At 35.3% G+C, this 23,484-nt stretch overlaps 1 protein-coding gene across 1 annotated transcript in view; it reads left to right on the plus strand.

The window, feature by feature from the left end:
- LOC124593676 overlaps window positions 1-21,989 on the plus strand; it is a 422,343-nt gene extending 400,354 nt beyond the window's left edge. Inside the window, exons 29-30 of the mRNA XM_047131970.1 lie at window positions 2,862-3,037; window positions 18,782-21,989. Coding sequence (XP_046987926.1) covers window positions 2,862-3,037; window positions 18,782-18,973 — 368 coding nt within the window. The 3' untranslated portion in view covers window positions 18,974-21,989. The remainder of the gene's footprint in view (window positions 1-2,861; window positions 3,038-18,781) is intronic.
- Window positions 21,990-23,484: the final 1,495 nt, after the last annotated feature.

Here is a 23,484-nt window from a genome sequence, read left to right on the forward strand (position 1 = left end):
TCCTACTTGGGTGGTAAAGGATAGCAGCTCACTGATAGATAACTTCTTTATAGACCAAGATAAGTTTAACCAGATAAATGCTCAGCCTGTTGAGAATGGTCTTTCTGATCATGGTGCACAGCTAGTTACAATATATGACATAGCTCCATTCCGCAATACTAAACAGTCCTCCAAAGTAGTACGTTCAGTCAACAATTTAACAATTGCAAATTTCAGGGAAAGCCTACAGCAGTTAGACTGGGATGAGGTGTACCGTGAACCTGATGCCAATTTAAAATATAATTTATTTCATGACATTTTTGTAAATGCATTTGAAAACTGCTTCCCCAAGAAAATAGTTAAATATACTCGTAAGAAACCTTGTAACAAACCATGGCTTACTAAGGGTATAAAAATATCTTGTAACCGGAAAAGGGAAATGTATCTGACAGCAAGAAAGAGTAGTGACCCAGAAACTATCAAAAATTATAAAAACTACTGTGTTATATTAAGAAAAGTTATTAAAAAATCCAGGAGTATGTGTATTATGTCTGAAATCAGCAACTCTGATAATAAAATTAAAACAATTTGGAATATTATTGAAAGAGAAACAGGTCAACCAAGAGCAGAGGAAGACAGTATTACCATCAAATTGAATGAAAACTTAACGAACAAAAAGTCACAAGTTGAAAATATTTTTAATAATCATTTTCTAAATGTTGTGGATATAGTAGGATCCAGGTGTTCATTAGAAGATGCTAGGCTGTTAATGGAAGAGGCCATACCTATGCAATTTGATACAATTGAAATCTCACCCACTTCTTCCTCTGAAATTAGGAAAATAATAAACTTGCTTAAAAGCAAAAACTCACATGGAATTGATGGCATTTCCAGCAAAATACTAAAAGCTTGTTCTCAACAGATAAGTAAGATTCTCAGCCACCTGTGTAATAGCTCTCTGGAACAGGGCATTTTCCCTGATAGACTGAAATATGCTATTGTTATACCTTTGCATAAAAAGGGAGATAGATCTGATGTCAACAATTACCGTCCAATCTCCCTTCTAACAGCTTTATCCAAAATTTTTGAGAAAGTAATGTATTCAAGAGTAGCTTCACATATCTGTAAAAATGAAGTACTAACAAAATGTCAGTTTGGTTTCCAGAAAGGTTTTTCAACAGAAAATGCCATATATGCTTTCACCAGTCAAATTTTGAATGATCTGAATAACCGAACACCACCCATTGGGAGTTTTTGTGATCTCTCAAAGGCTTTTGATTGTGTAAATCATGAAATTCTGCTAGAGAAGCTCAAGTATTGTGGCATGAGTGGGACAGTGCACAAATGGTTTAATTCGTACCTAACTGGAAGAGTGCAGAAAGTTGAAATAAGTAGTTCTCGTAACATGCAAAGATCAGCACATTCCTCAAACTGGGGAACTATCAAGAATGGGGTTCCACAAGGGTCAGTCTTGGGTCCTTTGTTGTTCTTATTATATATTAATGACTTGCCACTCTATATTCATGAAGAGGCAAAGTTAGTTCTCTTCGCTGATGATACAAGTATAGTAATCACACCTGAGAAACAAGACTTAACTGATGAAATTGTCAATACTGTCTTTCAGAAAATTACTAAGTGGTTCCTTGTAAACGGACTCTCACTGAATTTTGATAAGACACAGTACATGCAGTTCCGTACAGTGAATGGTATGACGCCATTAATAAATATAGACCTTAATCAGAAGCATATAGCTAAGGTAGAATATTCCAAATTTTTAGGTATGTCCATTGATGAGAGATTAAATTGGAAGAAACACATTGATGATCTGCTGAAACGTTTGAGTTCAGCTACTTATGCAATAAGGGTCATTGCAAATTTTGGTGATAAACATCTTAGTAAATTAGCTTACTACGCCTATTTTCACTCATTGCTTTCATATGGCATCATATTTTGGGGTAATTCATCACTGAGGAATAAAGTATTTATTGCACAAAAGCGTGTAATCAGAATAATAGCTGGAGTCCACCCAAGATCATCCTGCACACATTTATTTAAGGATCTAGGGATATTCACAGTAGCTTCTCAGTATATATACTCTCTTATGAAATTTGTTATTAACAACCAAACCCAATTCAAAAGTAATAGCAGTGTGCATAACTACAATACTAGGAGAAAGGACGATCTTCACTATTCAAGATTAAATCTAACTTTGGCACAGAAAGGGGTGAATTATACTGGCACTAAAGTCTTTGGTCACTTACCAAATAGTATCAAAAGTCTGACAGATAACCAACAAGTATTTAAGAAGAAATTAAAAGAATTTCTGAATGACAACTCCTTCTACTCCATAGAGGAATTTTTAGATATAAATTAAGAAAAAAAGGGAAAAAAATATTAAAAAAAAAAAATAAAGAAAAACAAAAAAACACAAAAAAAATAAAGTTGTTATATTAACTTAAGTATGTTGTTAAATTAACCTAATTATGTCATGTATTGGAAAATTCGACTCGTTCCACATCATTACGAAATATCGTATTCATGATCCATGGAACTAGTATTAATCTAATCTAATCTAATCTAATCTAATCTAATCTACAGACATATGTTTTGATTTTGGGTGACAAGATAGAATTAGCATTGTGGATTTTATATTATTTGATGTTCTCATTCTTTGCTTTTTATGTTGACTTATTATATTTTTGTTCCATTCTCCTCCTTTTCATTGTTTTTACAGTCATAGTTCTTACTGTTTGCATCTGAGATACATATTCTACTTGTTGGTTGACAAATTTTGTTTCAAAAAATTGTAGTATCTAATTTCTTATTCACTTTTTTCAGCTGATAAGCTATTTAATAATCATTGCTACTATTTTTCTTTCCAGCCAAGAGAATTCCACATGAATTTGCTGAAGTTCTTGCTGAAGTTGTGGCACCATCTCAAGGAACTGTAAGTGATAAGGATAGTAAATGTGTTGGTACGGATCAGTTAATGGAAACAGTACTGTCCAGTATCACAGATTCAAGCCTGTTAAGCCTCAGTGTTAATCCTTCCACGGAGGTAAGAAACAGTTACTGAATTTTTTTTAGTGTTGTACTTGCAGTCTAGCTGTGAAAATAAAAAAATAAACCTAGTTTATTAAATGATTGTGACATTCAAAGTATACAATGAAATTCAATGCCTGTCATTTAAAATGTAATTAACTTATTGGGTATAAAAATCGGGATACCCTCAAGCTGAACACGTTATGCTAAATGGAGAGAAAATATTCATGTACCCGTTTGTTCACCTTCTCTGTTGCTTCTTCCCTGCTCATGGTCTATAATACCCACTTGTAGTCTCCTAAGAAGGATTAGTCTAACATAAAGACAGGGTTTGCACTGAAATTTGTATTCAGTCCTTCAATGACTGTATGGCCACTGAAACAAAAGATGACAGACAAAGGACAAAATTACTTAACTCAGCCTTCTGAAAATGTTTCACTGCAGAAGATTGTAATGTCATTCTTTCTTTCAGTTGAAACACTGAAATGGCAGATATTGAGATAAGTGATCCCAGAACAGTGAATCAACTGAAACTGCTCCACATTGTAGATATGCCTGTGAGGAACTACAGATATTATCAAAAGAACCTCCTTCCCTGACAGATGTAGTTTATCATAGGTTGGTCGAGCAACAAAGGGTACATCTAACAACTGGAAAAACTGCAGGTCATTCCTATTTCAAGAACTGAAGTCCGATGGATGCACATAATCATACCTCCACATTGCCAATGTAAATCTATTGTAGAATTGTGGGACATGTTTTGTGTATATACATTTGGAAGAACAAAAACGTCCTCCACGTAGATCAGTATGAATTCCACTTGTAGAGGTCTTGTGAAACACATCTTGTGTTGTTTGTCTACGGAATCAAAAGCACTATAGACAACACTGCCCAGGCTAATGCCAGATTTCTTGACTTCCAGAAGATATTCCATATAGTTCCACACTGTTGTTTAGTGAACAATGTGGAATGACCACATACAACAATTTGTAGGAAAGGCAAACGGCAAGTTAATGGTGATTGGGGGAACAGTAAGGTAATGTAATTCATCCACAAAAGAAGTGGCTCAGAAAATACTTCTTGACCAATTCTTGCGTACTGCCCATCAGTTTGGCATCCTTATGAAGTTGGATTAATTAAGAGACAGAGAAGATCCAACAAAGAGCTGCACATTTTGTCATGGGACTATTTAGTTGCTGTAGGAGTGCTACAGAGATGTTCAACCAACTCCAATGGCAGATGCCACAATATAGATGTTGTGCATTACAGAGAGGTTTATTGCCGAAATTCTGAGTACTTATGTTCTGAGAAGAGTCTTCAACGTACTGCTTCTTCACATGTTCTCAAAATATGACCATGACAAGAAAATCAGAAAAATCAGAGCTGATATCAGAAGTTTACTGGCAGTGCACCATTCGTAAATGTAACAGGGAAGGGCAGGAAGATAGTGATACCAAAATCCACACCTTAAGGTGTATAGGTGTAGATCCATTCATAAAAGTAGTATTAGTCTGCACAAGATGATGTTATTGAACACACAGGAACTGTTAGGTATTTAGTTGGTTTCGTGTTATATGGCTCTCTTGCATAATTGATGGTAATGATGTGGAATGAGTCATTTTACATTCAAATTACAAATTAATTTGTAAATATTGCTATATGCTGACCATTATAAGTTTTTTGTTGTTTATTATTATTAAATATACAGATGGGAATTAGTACTTCCTACCCACCACCTTTTATACATTACAGTAATAGAAATGCTTGTTTAGAATAGGAGTTATCAAGGAACTTTTTTTCAGTTTGTTTTCAAATTTTACTTCGCTCTCTGTCATACATTTTATATCACTGGGTAAGCTATCAGGAATTTTTGTTGCAGCATTGTGCACTCATTTTTGTGCTAAAGACAACCTTAACATGGAGTAATGAATGTCATTTTTTCTTCTGGCACTGCAATTATGTTCATCATTGTTGTTTTTGAACTGCAATTGATTCATTACAATGCACTGTATGAAGGAGTTAACATACTGTGAAGCAGTAGTCAGAATGCCCAACTCTTGAAACAGATGTGTACGAAATGATTGTGAGTGTGAACCACATAGTAATCTTACAGTACATTCCTGAGTCGCGACGACTTTATTTCTTATAGATGAATTATCCCAGAACACTATTCCATATGACATTATTGAATAAAAATATGCAAAATATGTCAATATACTGATTTGTTTCACCCCAAGATTTGCAGTGACTCTAAGTGCAAAGGTAGCAGAACGAAGTTGTTTTAGGAGTTCCAAAATGTGCTTTTTCCAGTTTCCGTTCTCATCGATGTGACACCTAAAAATTTTGAAGTTTCCACCCTCTTTATTGTTTCCCAACTATGTGTTACACTTATCATTGGTGAAGTGCCCCTAGATGTGCAGAATCGAATATGTTGTGTCTTTTTAAAATTGAGAATGATACTATTTGCAGAAAATCAATCAGTGACACTTTTAAGAACATAATTTGCCACTTCTTCTGTGCCATTTCTTCAGTTTCTGTATGTATGCTTAGGTTGATTACAGCAGGAGTGTCATCTGCAGAAAGAACTAATTCTGCTTGTTGTATATTAGACAGAAGATTGTTTACATGTAGCGCACCCCAGCAAGAAAAGTGACACAGGTCAAAAAATGGCATATTTAGTTTATGTCACTGGAAAAATACATACAAGTGGAGCGTCCCAACATGTATGAAAAATATAATGGAATTCACTGCCAACAATACTTACTTGAAATTCAAATGAAGCTCATCATACTATTTCAGTATACGTTTTATAGAATTAATTCTTTAAGTCAAGTTTTCTCAAGTATTGCAGTTTTGAGCTGCATCACTGTTCTTGCCACGGTGCGGTATGAGGAACAGTAGTGGACCTAAGATTGAGCTTTGGGGAACCCCATATGTGATTTCTCCCCAGTCAGAGTAATGTCACCGGACTCCATTCATTGAATTACTTTCAGGTGCATAATAACATGCAACTTTCTTCATTCTTGTGGTTAGATATGACATCCATTGGTCGGCTATACCATCAATCCCATAAAACTTATTTATCTGGGAGAATACTGTGATTCACACTGTCAAATGCCTCATTTCTTCTTCACCCAGTCTCCTTATCACAATCATACTGACTGCTTCTGTTGCACTTCTATGTTCTCAGGTTTTCAAATATCATCTGCTGTTAGCATTTCATTGTTGCTCACCATCTCGTACCCCCCTGCCATCTGTTCTTGACATGGACTACTGAATGTGTTTCCTTCCTTCACCCTTCCCACAGCCAACTTTTTTCTTCCCTTTTTCATTTGTGTGTCTGCTGACACTGGGCTGTAGCACTTTTCCTATCTTTTCTCTTGGGAGATCCATTTATGAATTGGGAAATATGTGTTATATTTCAAAATATGTGCTAGTAGTATTCAGTGGAAGAAAAGTACAAAATTACCAGTTTTTCTTAGTAGTTTCATAGTTTCATATCATGAGGGGGGGGGGGGGGGGTTGTTGATATTAGGGCGGCCGCTGTCGAGGTTTAAGGGAGTCCTTGCTAAAACTTTTCAAGGGTGGCTCAAATGAAGAGAGTCCCACTAAGAACACAACTTTTAGGAGCATAATAACTTTTTGGCATACTTGCAGCACTACTCTGAAACTATTAGCTGAATCATGGCCTTGAGCTTGGAAGTGATAGTAGTTTGTTGACATACATATGCAGCTTCAAACACGCCCACAGAAAAAAATCTCATAGTGTCAAATTGCAAGTTCACAGTATCTAGTTCATATCATCATTGCAAGAAACCACCCAACCAGGGAACCCCTCTCGTAACAAGTCCATTCCCACAAATGATGTGTGACAGTTTGTGCCATCTTATTGAAACCAAATTGGTTCAGCATTCACACAATCCAATTCAGACCACAAAAACTCACTTAATATATTGTGGTATCATCTGCTGTCCACTCTTAATGCATTTCTGGTGCCATTTTCAAAGAAGTACAACCCAAATAAGCCCTCAGCTCAAATGCCACACCACACAGTCACTCATAATGAATGTAGTGGATTCTCTATAATCACTCAATGGCTTTCTGTGCTACAGATCCTACAATTATACTTGTTAACAAATACATTCAACAGGAAGTGCACCTCATCAGTTAACATTATTTTCTTCATGAAATTATTGGCTGCTCTTTGTTTTACAAGCACCAAACAGGCAAATGCTCGGCACGCTTCATGTTTCTTTTTCTTCAGTTCTTGTGACAGTCAGATTTTATAGGACCAAAGGGTCAGATTTCCTTGCAGAATCTGTTGCATACTGGATCTGGGAATATCCAATTTGTGATGTTTACTACAGAACAACTATCACAAGGAAGTCCAGAGGTTTTTTTTAATTTAGTGATCTGTCTCATCACAGTCAACTTATTGGATGCATTTTGTTGATGAAACATTCGACAGTGTTTACAAACAGTCTCTCCACAATATTCAAAATATTTGTAATAAGTTTCCCCTGTCACAATACTACATTCCATCATCAGGTGCTCCACAAAGAAAACAGATGAAAATCATGCAGCATTCAGTGTTGCTGACTTACTAGAACAGAAAAGGTGGACATTTCAAAAGTTGCGTTCTTTATGAGGTACACTTTATATGAAACTGAAAATGGCATAACATACAAACTCATTTAAAACTACACTCTCTCTACCGTTTCTGCTCACTTTAATCCACAGAATCACACTCCAACAGCAAACTGTACCGGCCGGGGTGGCCGAGCGGTTCTAGGCGCTACAGTCTGGAACCACGTGACCGCTATGGTCGCAGGTTCGATTCCTGCCTCGGGCATGGATGTGTGTGATGACCTTAGGTTAGTTAGGTTTAAGTAGTTCTAAGTTCTAGGGGACTGATGATCTCAGAAGTTAAGTCCCATAGTGCTCAGAGCCATTTGAACCATTTTTGAACCAAACTGTAAACAGCATCTTGTCTAAAACCTGCTGAAAATCTGAATAGAGTGGTAATAAAGTGAAGGCTAAAATAATGGTTCAAGAAGCTGTGGCTGCTTCATATGTAGAAAATGTTTAGGTGAGACAACCATCCTATTAGCACATGAAAATCAACTCACTATTAATGTAAGGAAGTAACAGGACAGTCCACTAAATCTTAAGTCATATTGCAGTCTCCTCCTCCTACCTCTCTGTTAAATTAGAGGTCAGACCATTTGTCATCTTATCTTATTTAAAACATGGCCCATTCAAATATGGTGTACATAACATCTTCAACTTTTATAGTCCTGTCTTCCTCAGTTGCTTGTAATATTACGGTATATTAATAATTTTTACTTATGGACCGTCTGACAGCAACTGAATAAAACACAATTTTAGTGGTATACGCGTTTTGCCTTTATTTTCTGCAAGGCATCATCAGTGGCAGGTTGCGTGGACAATTTCCAACATATTACACTCCTGTTGCATTTTTGGTGTTGTTCTTCATCTTATGAACGCCAATTTGCAGTTTTTTTCCTCATTCCACAACACTATGCACTGAACGCTTGTTTTAAAGCAATGAAAAAACATATTTAAATATGTCTGCTTGTGTCTGTATGTGTGGATGGATATGTGCGTGTGTGCGAGTGTATACCTGTCCTTTTTTCCCCCTAAGGTAAGTCTTTCCGCTCCCGGGATTGGAATGACTCCTTACCCTCTCCCTTAATACCCACTTCCTTTCGTCTTCCCCTCTCCTTCCCTCTTTCCTGATGAGGCAACAGTTTGTTGCGAAAGCTTGAATTTTGTGTGTATGTTTGTGTTTGTTTGTGTGTCTATCGACCTGCCAGCGCTTTTGTTCGGTAAGTCACCTCATCTTTGTTTTTATATATAATTTTTCCCACGTGGAATGTTTCCTTCCATTATATTGATATCATTAATTACTGTAGTTAGTTGGTTAGTCAGTTTTATGGTCCATGGATCAATTGTACAGTTAATTGTAATGATGTAGACGTAATATTTTACATTCTTATGTAAGTATTGCTATCTGCTGATGTTTTACAAGTGGCATTCCTTAAAAACAAAATACAGAAATGAATTATCAGTTATTACTCAGCACCTTTTAGAAATAAGGTTAGTAGAAATTCTGAAATTCTTCTATGAAGTAGAAAGTGTTGTTAAGGAGAAACTATTTCAGTTTGTTTTCAAATTTAACTTCACTTTGTGTTAGGCATTTAGTATTGTTGGGTAGGTGATCAAAACTTTTTTGTGCCAGCATTGTGGACCCCTGTTTGCGGTAAAGACACCCATAATGTGGAATAATGGGTGTCATTCTTTATTTCTTTTGGTATTGTAATTGTGTGCATCATTGTTCCTTTTGAAATGTTGTGTGCTATTTACAACAAACTTCATTAGGGAATAAATATGCTGTGAATCAGTAGTGTAAATGCTTAGCTCCTTAAACAGAGATCTACAAGGTGATTGTGGGTAAGCATCACATTATTCTTACCCCACATTTTTCAGCCATAAAAACTTCCATTTTTAAAGATTTTTCCTGAGAACATTATTCAGTATGTCATTATTGAATGAAAACATGCAAAATATGTTAGCTAACTGATTTGTCTCTCCCCAAGATATGCAATGATTCAGGAAGCAAATGTGGCTGAGATAAGTTGTTTCAAGAGTTCAAAAAGGTCGTCTTTTTTCAGTTTCTCATCAATGTGCATTCCTAAAAATTTTGATGTTTCCATCCTAGTTATTATTTCCTTACCATGTGCTGCATTTATCATCAGTGCAGGACATCTGTATGTGCAGAACTGAAAATGTTGTGTCTTTTTGAAATTGAGAATATTTCCAGAAAACCTCACATTAATATATTTAGGACATTATTTACCATTTCTTTTGTTGCTGTATGTATGTTTGAACTGATTACAATACTAGTGTTATCTGCTAAATAAACTTATTCTGATTGTTGTATACACAATCAGGCCAAAAGTATCTGGACACCTATTAGTCAACATTAATGCTTACTTTCATTACATAAGATCATATGGAATTACTGTTTTGGTATAACTCATCAAATCAAGCTTAAGTTTTCTGATTCCAAAAGTGTTTGATAAAAATCATTTGGGGTATGAACTCAGGACCATTCTGCAGAGGTCTGTTTATGGCACCAGGGATGCTAACCACTGCTTCCCAAAGTATTTATGCCTTAATGAAATTTTTTATTAAAACTATATCTCTCTTTCAAACCAACTTTTTTGTTCGTGAAATAAGTACTAGAAATAAAATCTAAAATTGCTTACTTTGGTACAGAACAGGGATTCGGGAACAAGAATGTAGTGAGCAAAGAAGGTAGCACATCTTGTTCAATTTCATGTTCATGTATTCTATATGCTTATTACACACACACACACACACACACACACACACACACACACACACACACACACACACACCTACCTTAATTCAGAGCATTGTGAAAATTCAGTGTTATAGTTTTTTTACCATTTATTAAAAAGTGGTTATTCTGTGCTCAGTTGATAAATAGTTTTGTTAGTTTTGTGATAGTGTTTATTGATTGTTGTAAATCTTCCTTATTTTCCCCTCATAATATAATTGTGGCGTCATCTGCAAATTGCTTATGAGCATCCACATTTAAGCATAGATCATCAGCGTACAAAGAAACAGAAGTCGGCCCATTGCTGATCCTTGGGATACACCAAATTTAATTAGATTATAACCTGACAAGTGTTTAGAAACTGTTTTAAGCTTCAAATTAGTGTGCCTTATACTTCTTGCTTATATCTGCTCAAGAAGGTACTGATGCAACAGTTGGGTAGACCTTGAATATTATATGTTTCAAGCTTTGATAAGAGAATATTGTGATCCATCATGTCAAAACCTTTCAATAAATCAGTAAATGCTCATGTTCAATCTTTTTCTTGTCTGTCTAGATTAGTATGCAATTAATGAATGCATAAGTAGCAGTTATTATTGAGATTCCATATCATTGTCACACACAACTTTTTCTAAGATTTTTGAAGTGCAGGAGGAAATTGTGATGGGCCTGTAGTTATTTTCATAATCCCTCCCACCTTTTTTATGTATTGATTTTATTTAGATATTGTCAGTACATTGAGGAAACTGCCTGCTTGATGTGAGCGGTCACATGAATGTGTACATAGTTCAACTATGTTTAGATTACTCTTTTTTAAGATTGTTGCAGGGACACCAGCAATGCCTATAGCATTCTTGTTTTAGATCTTTCATTGCCTTTGCTCTTCACCTTGTGTGATGGTGCTGATGTGCACTGACACATTACTACATGTGTTTATTTTATATTTATTAGATAGAGTGTCCTTATTCACATTTTATTTTATCATATTCTGTGCAACATCTATAAAAAAGTAGTTAAATGTGATGGCTACTTCTAGGGGGCTTGTCACTTTTTAGTGTTATATTTTCACATGATGCTTTGTTTTCACCAGTTTCTTTTTTTATAACACTCCACATGGCCTTCACTTTGTTGAACCATAAATGAATTATTTATTATTATGCATTATTTTTGGCACCCTTCATACTTTTCTTAATATTTTGGAATACAAATTTTATCTAGTATTCTCATCAGTGACAACCCTATTTCACTTGTGATGCAACTGTTTATTCTAGAATTGTGTCTTAAGGTTACAGTTCTCTTGGAACTGCAATTTGAAGGTAATTTTTTAATATATCATTGAAGGTGTTTAATTTTTCATTTATGTCATTGATTCCATAAATATATAGTCAGTTTTCTTTCATTAGTAACCTGTTGAAGCAATTCAGGCTATCCTGACTACAGCGTCTATGTATATGTGTTTCATAAAGGCATGTTGTTCCCAATAATGCCTTTTCCTTTCAAGATCACTATTTGAACTAGTTAGTCACCAAAACAAGCAATAAAATTTTTTTGGTGAGGTTCAGTGTAAACTCATCTTGACCAGAAACTAATCTAAAGCTGTTTTGCAAGTGTTTGTTATTTGGGTAGCAGCAATTACTTCAGCCTCTACATTGTAGTATGTAGCATGGTTCAAAAAGACCTCTGTGTTTCTACTTTTTGTAAGAAAATCAATTAGAAGTCTCCAAAAATTATCTCCTATTTCATACTTCCTTTAGTAATAATCCAATTTATGTAAGAAAATCGCAAAAATACCAGATTGTGAACAGTAAACTGCAGCAATTATGAAACTGAACCTAGTAATTTTTATAGCTGCATCCTCACAGTCCTTTTCAACATTCATTCAAGTTAAACCAGATAGGATAGTAAAATCTACATCTTCTTTTATGTAAATTGCTACCCAACCCTGATTATTCCATAATCACAGAAATACAAAATGGATTCAGTTATTTTTGTGTATTTAATTAATTCTGGGCTAAGACAGTGCTCATAAATGCATATTACTGAGATCTGTTTGATGGATGTTAATTACATTGATCTTACTATGCAGGGACTTTACATTATGGTCATAAATTTTTAGATCAGATTCATTCACATCTTGGTAGTTGTGTGTCATATTTACAGCTTCATGTATATTTAGATGAAATTCAGATCACCAGTAGTGTTCTTGTTCATTTTACTTTCCTCACTATAGCCCATATCTTATATTCATCAAAGTGACCAAAGGAGATTTACTCTGATTTCTTGTGTGATTTTATCAGTGCAGTATTCAAACCATTTGTTGCATATTCAGGTCTTTCTGTAATTATTTTCCTTCATAGTTTAAATCCATGATGTGTTTAGTGTGTAGTTACAGTGTGAATTACTTATGTCCAGTACAGCACTGTTTTAATATTACAAGCACAGTTCATTTACTTGAATATTTGTTTTTCAAAGTTCTTCATTTATGCATGAACTATAAATTATGTTGTGCCTATGGGCCACAGTATCAACTTGATTTGATTTGATCTGATTTTTTATTGGTCCAGTTTTATCATATAGCACAAATTGTACAATTGATATTGGGCAGGTCAAAGATAAGTTACAATAATACATAGTATTTGCAAAATAGTAGGCAAATTAAAATTAGGTACCTATTACAATTAATTCTCTGACAGAATAGAAATAGTGCTTTATTAGAAATGCCTTTAGTTTAGCTTTACATATTGGATGAGTAGTATTTTTTATTTCCTCTGTTATCTTATTGTGTAGTATTACACCAATGTTAATTATACTCCTCTGATAGGTGGTTGTTCTGTGACATTTTTGATGTATATTTGATTCCCCTCTGGTACTATAGTTGTGTACATTTTTGTTCTGTCACAGTTTGCCCGTTTTCAGGAGGTAGTCCCTAGTGAACAAGATAGTTTCATAAATGGATAAACTTAGAACATTTAGAACACCAAGCTCATAAAAATGGGATTTACAGGACTCAGTCTTTTTAAGGCCACACATTATTCTTAAAGATCTTTTTTGCATTCTAAAAACCTTTACACTGTGAGTTGAGTATCCCCAGAAAATGATCCCAAATCGGATTAGTGAGTGGAACTGTGCATAGTATGCCTGCAATACTGTTGTTTTGCTTGTTGCAGCCTTTAAAATTCTTAGGCCATAGCACACAGATGATAGTTTTCTACACAAGTTATTTATATGTGTGTCCTACTTTAAGTCTTGCTGAAACCAAAGACCCAAGAATTTTGTGACACTTACATTTTCTAGGGGATCATTTTTTAATTGGGCTTGAATAGACATTTGATTAGTTGGAGGAATTAAATAAAAATCGACACTCACAGTTTTTTCAGTATTTATAATGAGTTTGTTTTTTGTGTGCCACTCAGAAAGTCTTTTCATAGAACTTTCTGCTGTGGATCGCAAAGTTTCTAGACTGGATCCAGTGAGCAATATGCTGGTGTCATCGCCAAACAGGCTAGTTTTTGTGGGACTCATATATTCAACTAAGTCATCCACATAAATCAAGAAGTGTAGTGGACCTAAGATTGATCCCTGTGGTACATCATATTTTATTGGTAATTCCCTAGAAAGAAAGGAGTTGTTTCTTGTTTTATTCATTTTGTTGAATTCATACTGAAGTGATACTTTCTGCCTGCAGTTTTTTAGGTATGAACACAACCAGCTATGTGCTACACCTCTTACTCCTCGTCTTTCTAATTTTTCGAGCAGAATGTTATGGTCCAGGACGTCGAAGGCTTTTGATAGCTCTAGAAAAATACCTGCAGCTAATTTATGTTGATCAAGGGATTTTAAAATGCAGTCTAAGAATTCGAATATTGCTGTCTGTGTAGATTTAGACTTTCTAAAACCATGTTGTTGTACTGTAAGAGGTGCATATTTATTTATGAAACTTAAAAGCCTGTCATAGAAGAGTTTTTCTAGAATTTTTGAGAAGGAACTTTACTGTGATACGGGTCGGTAGTTTGATATTTTTTCAGAAGAATTTTTTTTAGCAGTGGTGAAACTTTTGCTTGTCACCTGACTAGTGTTGTTTTTTTGCCGCATGTATTCTAAATGTTCTTCAGCTTGCAGTTTCACTGGAGATACGTTTTTTAACTTGGTTTCCGATGTTGCATTGAAGTCTATGGTAGTGTAGGTGTGCGCACTTATTTCCGGAGTTTTTAGAATATCTCCTGATGCAGTATTTTCACTGTTTGACCTACTTACAATGAGCAACGGTTTGCCTACTTTGTTTTCCAACTTTTCAACCCTTTCCGACATGTTCACTGAATCCACGGCAGAAATCACTTCAAAAGAGTTTTTTTGCACTAAATTTTCACTGTGTTTCAGATATTTTACCTTTTGAGTACAACTTCCTTCAGTTATTCTCTTCCATTTTCCCGAGACCAAGTCTTCTTTCTTCATTAGCGTCTCACGTTTTTCAGATTGTAGTTTACTTATTTCCACCTTTTGAGTGTTGATTGTAAACTGTAGACTGGATATCCATTTGTTCAGCTTCAGTATTTCATTCTTACAACTTGCACACGTTTTCCTTTTACTACCGAAATTTACGTTTTTTCGTGAAGGCACGTTATACACTTTCAACTTGGCCACCATTTTGCTATTGATTCTGTTTAGAACATATTGTAGTAATCAAACAATGGAAAATCCAGGATGGAGTGTAACAATACGAGAGTATTTCTTGATTTATTAACTTCAAGAAAATTCAGTAGTGCTGTGGTATTTCATTTTTTGCAACTTTTTAAGCCCATTTTACAAATGATAAAGTAACTTTCTTGCATTATTATTGTTTGAATGTTAGCTTCTGAAACATGTTGTTACACTCTAGGTTTCACCACGTTAGCCAGTGATGTGTCTTGCTCTATCTCTTGAAATATGCTAGATAGTTTTCTGCTGCTACTGTTATTAAGAAGAGCACACTCAATGAACTCTGTTTGTTGTCTTTCTTTTCCCAAAATGGCCATTCGATATTGATTTTTGGAAGTTCTGTCTTTTACATAGTCCTTATCAGAGTTACTCGATTGCAAAATATTGTATGTGTTTTTATCAGTGAAAAATACCTGCTCTTGCTAAGTTTTTTGTCCTTTTTCCCATTAAAGTTCTACCTTTGTTTATCTCTTCCTTCCTCTTGTATGATTTGTCACTTTTTTCGTGTGTAATTTCTCTTGATTATTTTATCTGAGGGTACATATAGATTGAAAAAGTACTTGAGGAGATGGAGTAGATGAGGCATTTCTCAGCACAAGCACATTACCCCAGCTCCAGTGCCCGCAAGATCATGTGTAACTCCACATCAAAACATAAAATGTAGGCTCAGGGCTAGCATTTGCATCCTTGCTTATTTTTGTTATATGGGCATCAGGCTGTGATCCAATGCATGTTTCCATGCCTAATGTTTCTTCACCTGATGTTGGAGACATCATCTGAACCTTTAACGACTCAGTAGTTCCAAAGTTGAACAAGTTCAGCACAACAATCTGTATCCAAACAACAGTCAGCTCGTGACATCATCAGACTGCTTCCTAAGACCACAGAGCTGCACCAGCACATTGTAGAGTGGACTAATTGGCACTATGACCAGAATATACAATTTAAGTGTCAGTTTTATCCAGTAGGAAGGTTGCCAAGGGTTTGTCCGTTCCCTCAACTCAATAGAGCAAACAATAAAGTTACTGGAATGCCATATTTGTGGGTCTTTTGTAAAGCATACAGTTTTGATGGCAACACTTTTGATTTGATGAAACACAACTAATGAAACTGAAGAGGCTTTAATAACTTGCTAATAACAAAATGTGTGGGATATCTGTTGAGTTCTCCTGGTTATAAGAAGACCTGAATTTTACTATGGTAGTCTGCTTTCCTCATTGCCACTGCAGCATTGTCATTTGCTGGAAGAAGAATAATGTCTTTATCGGCTTTTAAATCTCAGAGAGCTCTCATCTCACCTTTCATTGAATTACTGTTAGGTGGTTTGCTCCTAAGCAGTATCCTGGCTGATGTCATGAGTATTTCATCTTCAGCTGTTTTAGATAAAAAATGGATTTGTTTTGTTATTAGCAACAATATATTCTGTTCTTAGAAGAGCAGTCACATAATTTTCTCCTTTGGCAAGCATAGCTGTTTCATTCATTGATAGAACTCCGTCAGACCTTTTAATGACAGTGTTACACACATCTTCAGATAGGAAAGTCACTCTCTTCTTTTAAATACTAGCAAATTTCTCTTTCTGTCTGTTAGCTGATATCACAGATCTACTTCCATAGTTCGGTAGTTAAACTATCAGTCTTGTTCCTGATATCATGACACAACTTATTACTGAAGAGACTGTGTAGCTTTATTAACTTGTTGTCCAGAGCAGCCATTTCTTTAAAGTCTCTGAACCACAGCCTTTTTCCCACACAACAAAAATCAACAAAGTTTGCATCAAATACCTGAAATTCATTTGGCAGACTGTAGTTTATGAAGTCTTCAGGGAAAACCTTGGGCAGCCAGAGTCTCCTAATACTTACAAGGGGACCATCAGACCTATTAATCACATATTCTGATCAGTCCTAGCTATGTTGTAGAGGTTCCTTTCGTGATTACGTGACTAGTGGCTTTTCGTGAAACAGCCCCTAGTTTCTGAGAAAATTGATCTTGAAGTTTTATCCATACCTCCTATATCTGTAACATTAAATAAAATGTTTCAGCCGAGAGAACATAGTGCAGGGGCCAAGGTTCACAGCTATCACACTAACATGCAGGTTCAAACTCTCCACATCTACTGTTCACATGTGATTTTTCTTCCATTATACAGATTGTTATTAAATAGTAGCCCCTGCACTGCATTTGTGTGCTCAAAACTTAGCAGGTACACATGAAACTTCAACACTGATTTTCTCGGAAATTGGGGGCCATCGCATGAAAAAGCACTTACTATGTACTCAGGAGAAGTCCCACTACAACATACCTAAGACTCATCAAAATTCATGATTGACAGGTCTGGTGGTCCCCTTGTTAGATCAGTTTGTGAATAATGCTGTTTAGTTGAAGTGTTCACTTCAAATATGATGAAACGTAATTACTACCAAACTATGGAAGTAGATCTGTGTGATATCAGCTAATAGACTGAAGGAGAAATTTGCTAGTATGTAAAAGGATAGAGTGACTTTCCTAGCTGCAGGTGTGTAATTCAGTGTTGTATCTTAAGTCCAAACTACCCTCCTCTTGGTTTTAAGGTAGTAGTGGAGCACTGAATCCAAGAAGGCAGTAGCTACTGTTTTAGTGGAAATGCTCTGCGTACTGTATTTTTTAGAAATCCTCGTAGTCTCCCAAATTTGTGTAGAGTTAGTGAAATAGTCAGTTGAGTCCAAGACTTATCACTTGTTGCTTGCTTTATTCATTTGTCAAACTGTGGCCTCATGACCAACAAAGTCCATGAGGTTCTCTATAGCTGTTTGACATTTTAACCAATACACTGCTGCGCACTTGAATTGGCTTTACCATGGGATGCGCTCCCTAAGGGTTATGGGGTGAATTAGTCAGTGGCTTGTGAATTATGCTTGTGATATGTCCTGCAATGTCTGGTGAATTAACCCAGACTGGAAAGTGGTCACTAGAATGAAAATCATCAGCAATTTTCAGTGAGCAGAATCTGTGAGGGCCGGAGAGCAGAGTAAGAGATCTAGGGACGAGGGAGACCCTGAAGCACTGCTGGAATGGATGTTCTCACCACTGTTGCGAAGTTATAACAGTTGAGACATCATTAGACTATCAAAAATTGTACTCCTGGGGCAGTTCAACAATTAAGTCCGTAGCATGTTGTGTGTTTGTTGAAGTTACCCAGCAGGTGAAACGGGAGCTCAAGTTGTGCTACGAAGCCTACGATCACCTTGCAGTTTAACTCCTTTTGTGATGTTAATTAGTTTTGTATGTGAAACTAGCCACAAGCCTACCTTACAGTAGCCATGAGTGAACACTGAAATGATTTTTTGAATAAGATCTCAAGTAGCTATTTTCTGCATTATTGCACAACCACTAAACTTCATGATAATGTTTTCCCCATTGATAGGGCACTCATCTTTAACACTTTCTCATGTGTTGTAGTCTTGTATGAGAAAATCCCCCCCCCCCTCCCTTCCACCCCCTCTCTCATGTATTGTAGTCTTGTATGAGAAAATCCCCCCCCCCCCTCCTCTCTCTCTCTCTCTCTCTCTCTCTCTCTCTCTCTCTCTCTATATATATATATCTCTATCTCTATCTCTATCCCTCTTCACAGTATGTGTCATTCTAGTTCATACTGAACAGAAAATCAATTACAGTCTAATAAACAGTTTTCTTTTTCAGTCGGTAGTGAACGGAGAACAGTTGCTTGCTTTCACCTGTGGGCATCAATGTCCTCAAACAGTAACACATGTTCCAGAATGTCCAGCTACATCACGTGTTTTACAGGAACTTTATGAGAGCACAACACCACCTCTTGCATGTCCCCATTGTGTAATGGGATATTTACAAGACCGAAAGGCAACTGAAGTCTGAAACAATCAGGTTGGCAGCCAGTCTACAATGTTGATCGGACTCTGTGGTTTATACAATCATAAGCATTGAAGAAAATCTATTTTATTGTGATAAAAAGTATGCTTATTGGTCCATGTCCTTTTTATAAATGCATCACTGAAAATTAAACATTTAAGATTTGTAAAGACAATGTAATCCTTGACTTATAGAGTTTCATAGTCAATTGTGACAATGAAACATTTTAATGTTGCCTACTTGTGGATATGCAGATAACTTTAGAATTACTCTGAGAGCTTTGAGTGTGTGGTGTGGATACTGTGAATAAGGTGGCACTGATTTGTGGTAGGAGAGAAGGCTAAATCCAAATATGGATAGTGACTGACAAATTTTTTGTCTACAAGCAGAAGGAGATTGGAAAATAGTGCATATAAGTGTTCACTGGTAGCAAAATGAAGAAGTATAGAGCATGACTATTCTCTACTGATTTGGGAAAGTTATCTAATTTCTTGAAAAAGAGATCTGGGTTCAAATAATTTTTGAAGAGGAGAGGACTCTCAAAATTTCAGAAGCCTTTATAAATAATTTTGTGTGTAATCACAGCATGTATAAAAACTTGTTAACTTTTGATATAGGAACTTGTTTCTTGGTTGCGCATGATGACCACTGTCATAACATGTAAGTTATCATACGTGTATGATGTTTACCTACAAAGAAACTGTGTTAGCTCTACCTGGATGGAGCATCCACACTAGTCATTGGAGTTATAGTCAGGCTGTAATCTCAGTGATTCATTTCCCTTGTTATCATGTTGCATATTGTAGAAAGTTTTGCGTTCAATGTAATGCAGCCAAAACCGTGAGTCAGCTGGGTAGCACTTCTTTTCAGTGAACTGATTCATGAAAAATCCTTGATTCTTTGGCATTTTTCATCTCCAGTCACGCAAGTGAAATTCAACATACAGGTACAGGTGCCAGGAGGCAGCTTTTAAAATAATGTTAAAGTGTGTGACAGCATTTTTGGAATTCATTTCCAATAATCTTCAGTTTGATGGCTGGGAAAGAAAACACTCATTATTGTAATCTTAAATAGAAAGATTAAACTTCTCTTGAATTGCAAACATTACATGTCTACAACAAATATCAATTCTTTAGCTTTTTGCAGTTTATGAAAGTGTATTAATTGTTAATAAATTCCAGATATTGTTTTATTCTGAATATTATGTTACATGCTTACTGTAAGTGGTATGTATTACAAAAGAAAGCTAGGTAGAGGAAAAGTATATCTATTGGAGTGGGCTTGTGGCAACATGTGTAAATTTCTTTCCCTTCTTTCTAGGAAAACTTTTGTCTTTCATATTAAACAGGAATGTACTAAGTCATAATTTGTGTATTCCCTGAATTCAGCTTAAAGTCTTGATGTGTGTCTTAAAAACATACCAGAAATACAGTATTTAACTGAACCTGAGTTCAATGAAATGTGTTAGTGTTATAGGTCATCATTTGTACTACATAGTGTCAGAAGCCCTACCTACATGTTCAGTTTCACATGTTCATGTGAAGTTTTTGCACAAGTGTATTAAGAAAGAGTTTCAAGTCTTTCAGAATATTTATCCTAGTCACAGAATGTTTTATCAGTTTTGAGATACAAATTACAGTTACTATTGTTATCTATCATTATATTGTGTTTTTCTCTTTAGTGGTTCTTAGGATTAACAGTAGTATTTTAGAGGTCATTTTTTATGTAAATAAACCGTTTTTTGTATATACATTGAATTCAGGTGCATAGAGGTTAAAACAAAGTCAACATGTTGCTCTCTAATGTTGTTCTAGTCATTTAAAATTTTCTCAAATGACAAATGATTATTTGAGATGATATGTACATATTTAACTGTCTTATATAATGAAACTGAGCATAAGTACAAACTTGCTACTCTTTATTGGGCTGTAGAATACTTAAAGGCAGTTAGCATTAAAGAAACATAAGTAAAGGATCAGGTATTAAATGTTCAACATACTCGAATGGTTAAAGAGTGCATGTATCACTACAAAGCCACTTGTTGTCAGTTATCCATTTCGTGTTTCCAGACAAATAATAAATCCACATGTATTCATAACTGAATGTGGTAATAACAAACTGCTAATATTTATAAACAGAGCCAGTACAACAGTAAAATGAAATCCTTTCGGGCCAGACATTCATGATATGGTCATATTATTTTCTGCAGGCCATACAAAATATCAGATTGAAACTAGGCAGATGTATAAATTTCAACATCAGTTTTAAGTAGTACCAATTCAAAATGTTTGGTTAAATTATTACTAGTGTTCATTATTGTTCATAATTTATGTAAATGTCTTCCAGAGTAATTTTAGATTTGAATGAGACATAATGAAAGATGTCGTATTCAATATGTAACTTTTATTTTCATAATAACTGCTTGCTGTGGTATGGTTGCACCTGATTTACTGCCTCATTTTTATTAATTCATAGATGTTGAAAAGAACTTGCTCCTCCAAAAACATATACTTGTACATATAACATGAGGAAACTGGGATAATCTGTATGTAGATGATAGAAGACAACCATATCAACTCTCTGTAATTATATTTTTAAATGCAATCTTAATTTATGTCATGAATATTATTACATAATAACTTTTCCTGTTAAAATTATTGTTTTTGTCTGAAGGTTGTGATGTATAATATTTGCAATGACTACAGCAACACTGTTGGATTTTTTTTAGATATAACACTCACTCTTGTGAGTAGGTGTATCTTCATGTCTAATTTAAAATGTATATCCTACCATTTACATGAGACTGCTTGTCATCACTAGTACTTGTAACGGTAGTCGTTGTCTCTTGTCTAGAAAATGTGTGGAGATTTGTCAGTGTATAATACCATTATGAATATTATCTCTTATAAAAAATAGTATACCCATTAATTTTGAGAGACAGTTTAAAATGTGAGATAACAGGTGATCTGGTCTCTTATGATGTGCCCTAAGAATTTGAAAATATATACATTTTATTATAAAATTTATTATTTATTTATTTTTTTTCAAATTGTTGAAGATCACCATTAATAAAATCCCAAGGATACTTGTGAAGTAAACATTAAAGTATCCTGAAACTTAGTAATTTTTTAGTCTCTCTGTAAATATGAAGTAAACTATGTATTTCACAATGGTTTCCTGTGAACAGGAATGGTGGAGGAGCTGACTGGAGCACAGTAGTCATATTTATGTGTCCTAATGGCAGGAATTTTTCAATCTGACAAGCTGTCCTCACTTTCAGTCTCCAGTGAAGTAACATCACGTTCTTCTTCACTTTCTGAGCTGCTAAATTCAGTTTCAAACTCCGTTTCATTATAGCTATCCATTTTCAGAAGCACTCCCTTAAACAACAATATAGGACAGAGGCTGAAAGCACATATTTTGTTGTCTAGTATCCAAAGTTGCACAAAGTAAAGGCCGTATCTAGTGGTAACCACTTCAAACAAAACACAATAGCCAGCCTCCAAATGTTGTACTGAAAGCTCTCTAATGGCTGATCTCTTAACTATCAGTGCTGAAACAGATGTAAGTGAGGTTTTTATTTTTTTAAAGACTTGTTCTAAATTGCCTGAGTATACTCAGGATTTTAAGTTTGTCAAAATAAGATAACAAGAGAAATTAAGACTTCATACTGAGGGTTTAAAAACCACATAGCTTTATTTTCTGAACTTTCCATTATCATGGTTAAATGATTTTAGTTTCTGCCTAAAGAATATTTAATAAGAAAGTAGTGCCACCTGTTACTGTCTTCCAGTAGCCTTCTGTTTCATAATGTGTGTACGAAGATAGGTCAACTTCTCACCGAATAGAAGAAGCACTGAATAGCAAACAGGCGTATAAAAAGTATAATAAATTGTTTAGCTTCCAGACAAATTCCTTCTTTTAGATCAAAAAAACATGCTGAAACATGTTTCTAGCCCTATGTTACCACCAATTCAGCTACTCAGGGATTGCAACATAGCTAGGGGAGAGGGAGAGGTCAATATTTTGAAACCAAATTTTCTTATAAAACAAAATGTAAATTATGAACAAAATCAGTAATCATAGCATGAGTGCATTCCATATCTTTTCCAGCCTGATGATTGGACATGACTATTTTCTGGACAACTGCAGCATTGGGAAGCTGTTTAAAGAGAGCAATCCTGTCACATCCTACATTTTCACATCATTTTCTTACAAGCATTAGGCTATGCCTAAGTACCTAAGTATTCAAGCCATACACATCTGATACTGAGGGAAAATAATCAGTGAGAAAGAATAAAACTAAATTTAGCAGTAGCATTAGAAGTGCAGTGAGAGGACTTCTACAGAAAAATATTAAAATAAAAACAGCAACCAAAAGTAAAATAAAGTTATGTTTAGTGTTGTTACCAGTCCTGGTAGTGTATATAAGGGGCGTGACAGTGTCAGATGTTGGGTGATCACTGTGAAGGACACCGACATACCACACGCTCATGTCAGACAGTGTTACTAGCACC

This window comes from Schistocerca americana, chromosome 2 (assembly GCF_021461395.2).
Source record: "Schistocerca americana isolate TAMUIC-IGC-003095 chromosome 2, iqSchAmer2.1, whole genome shotgun sequence".
NCBI lineage: Eukaryota > Metazoa > Arthropoda > Insecta > Orthoptera > Acrididae > Schistocerca > Schistocerca americana.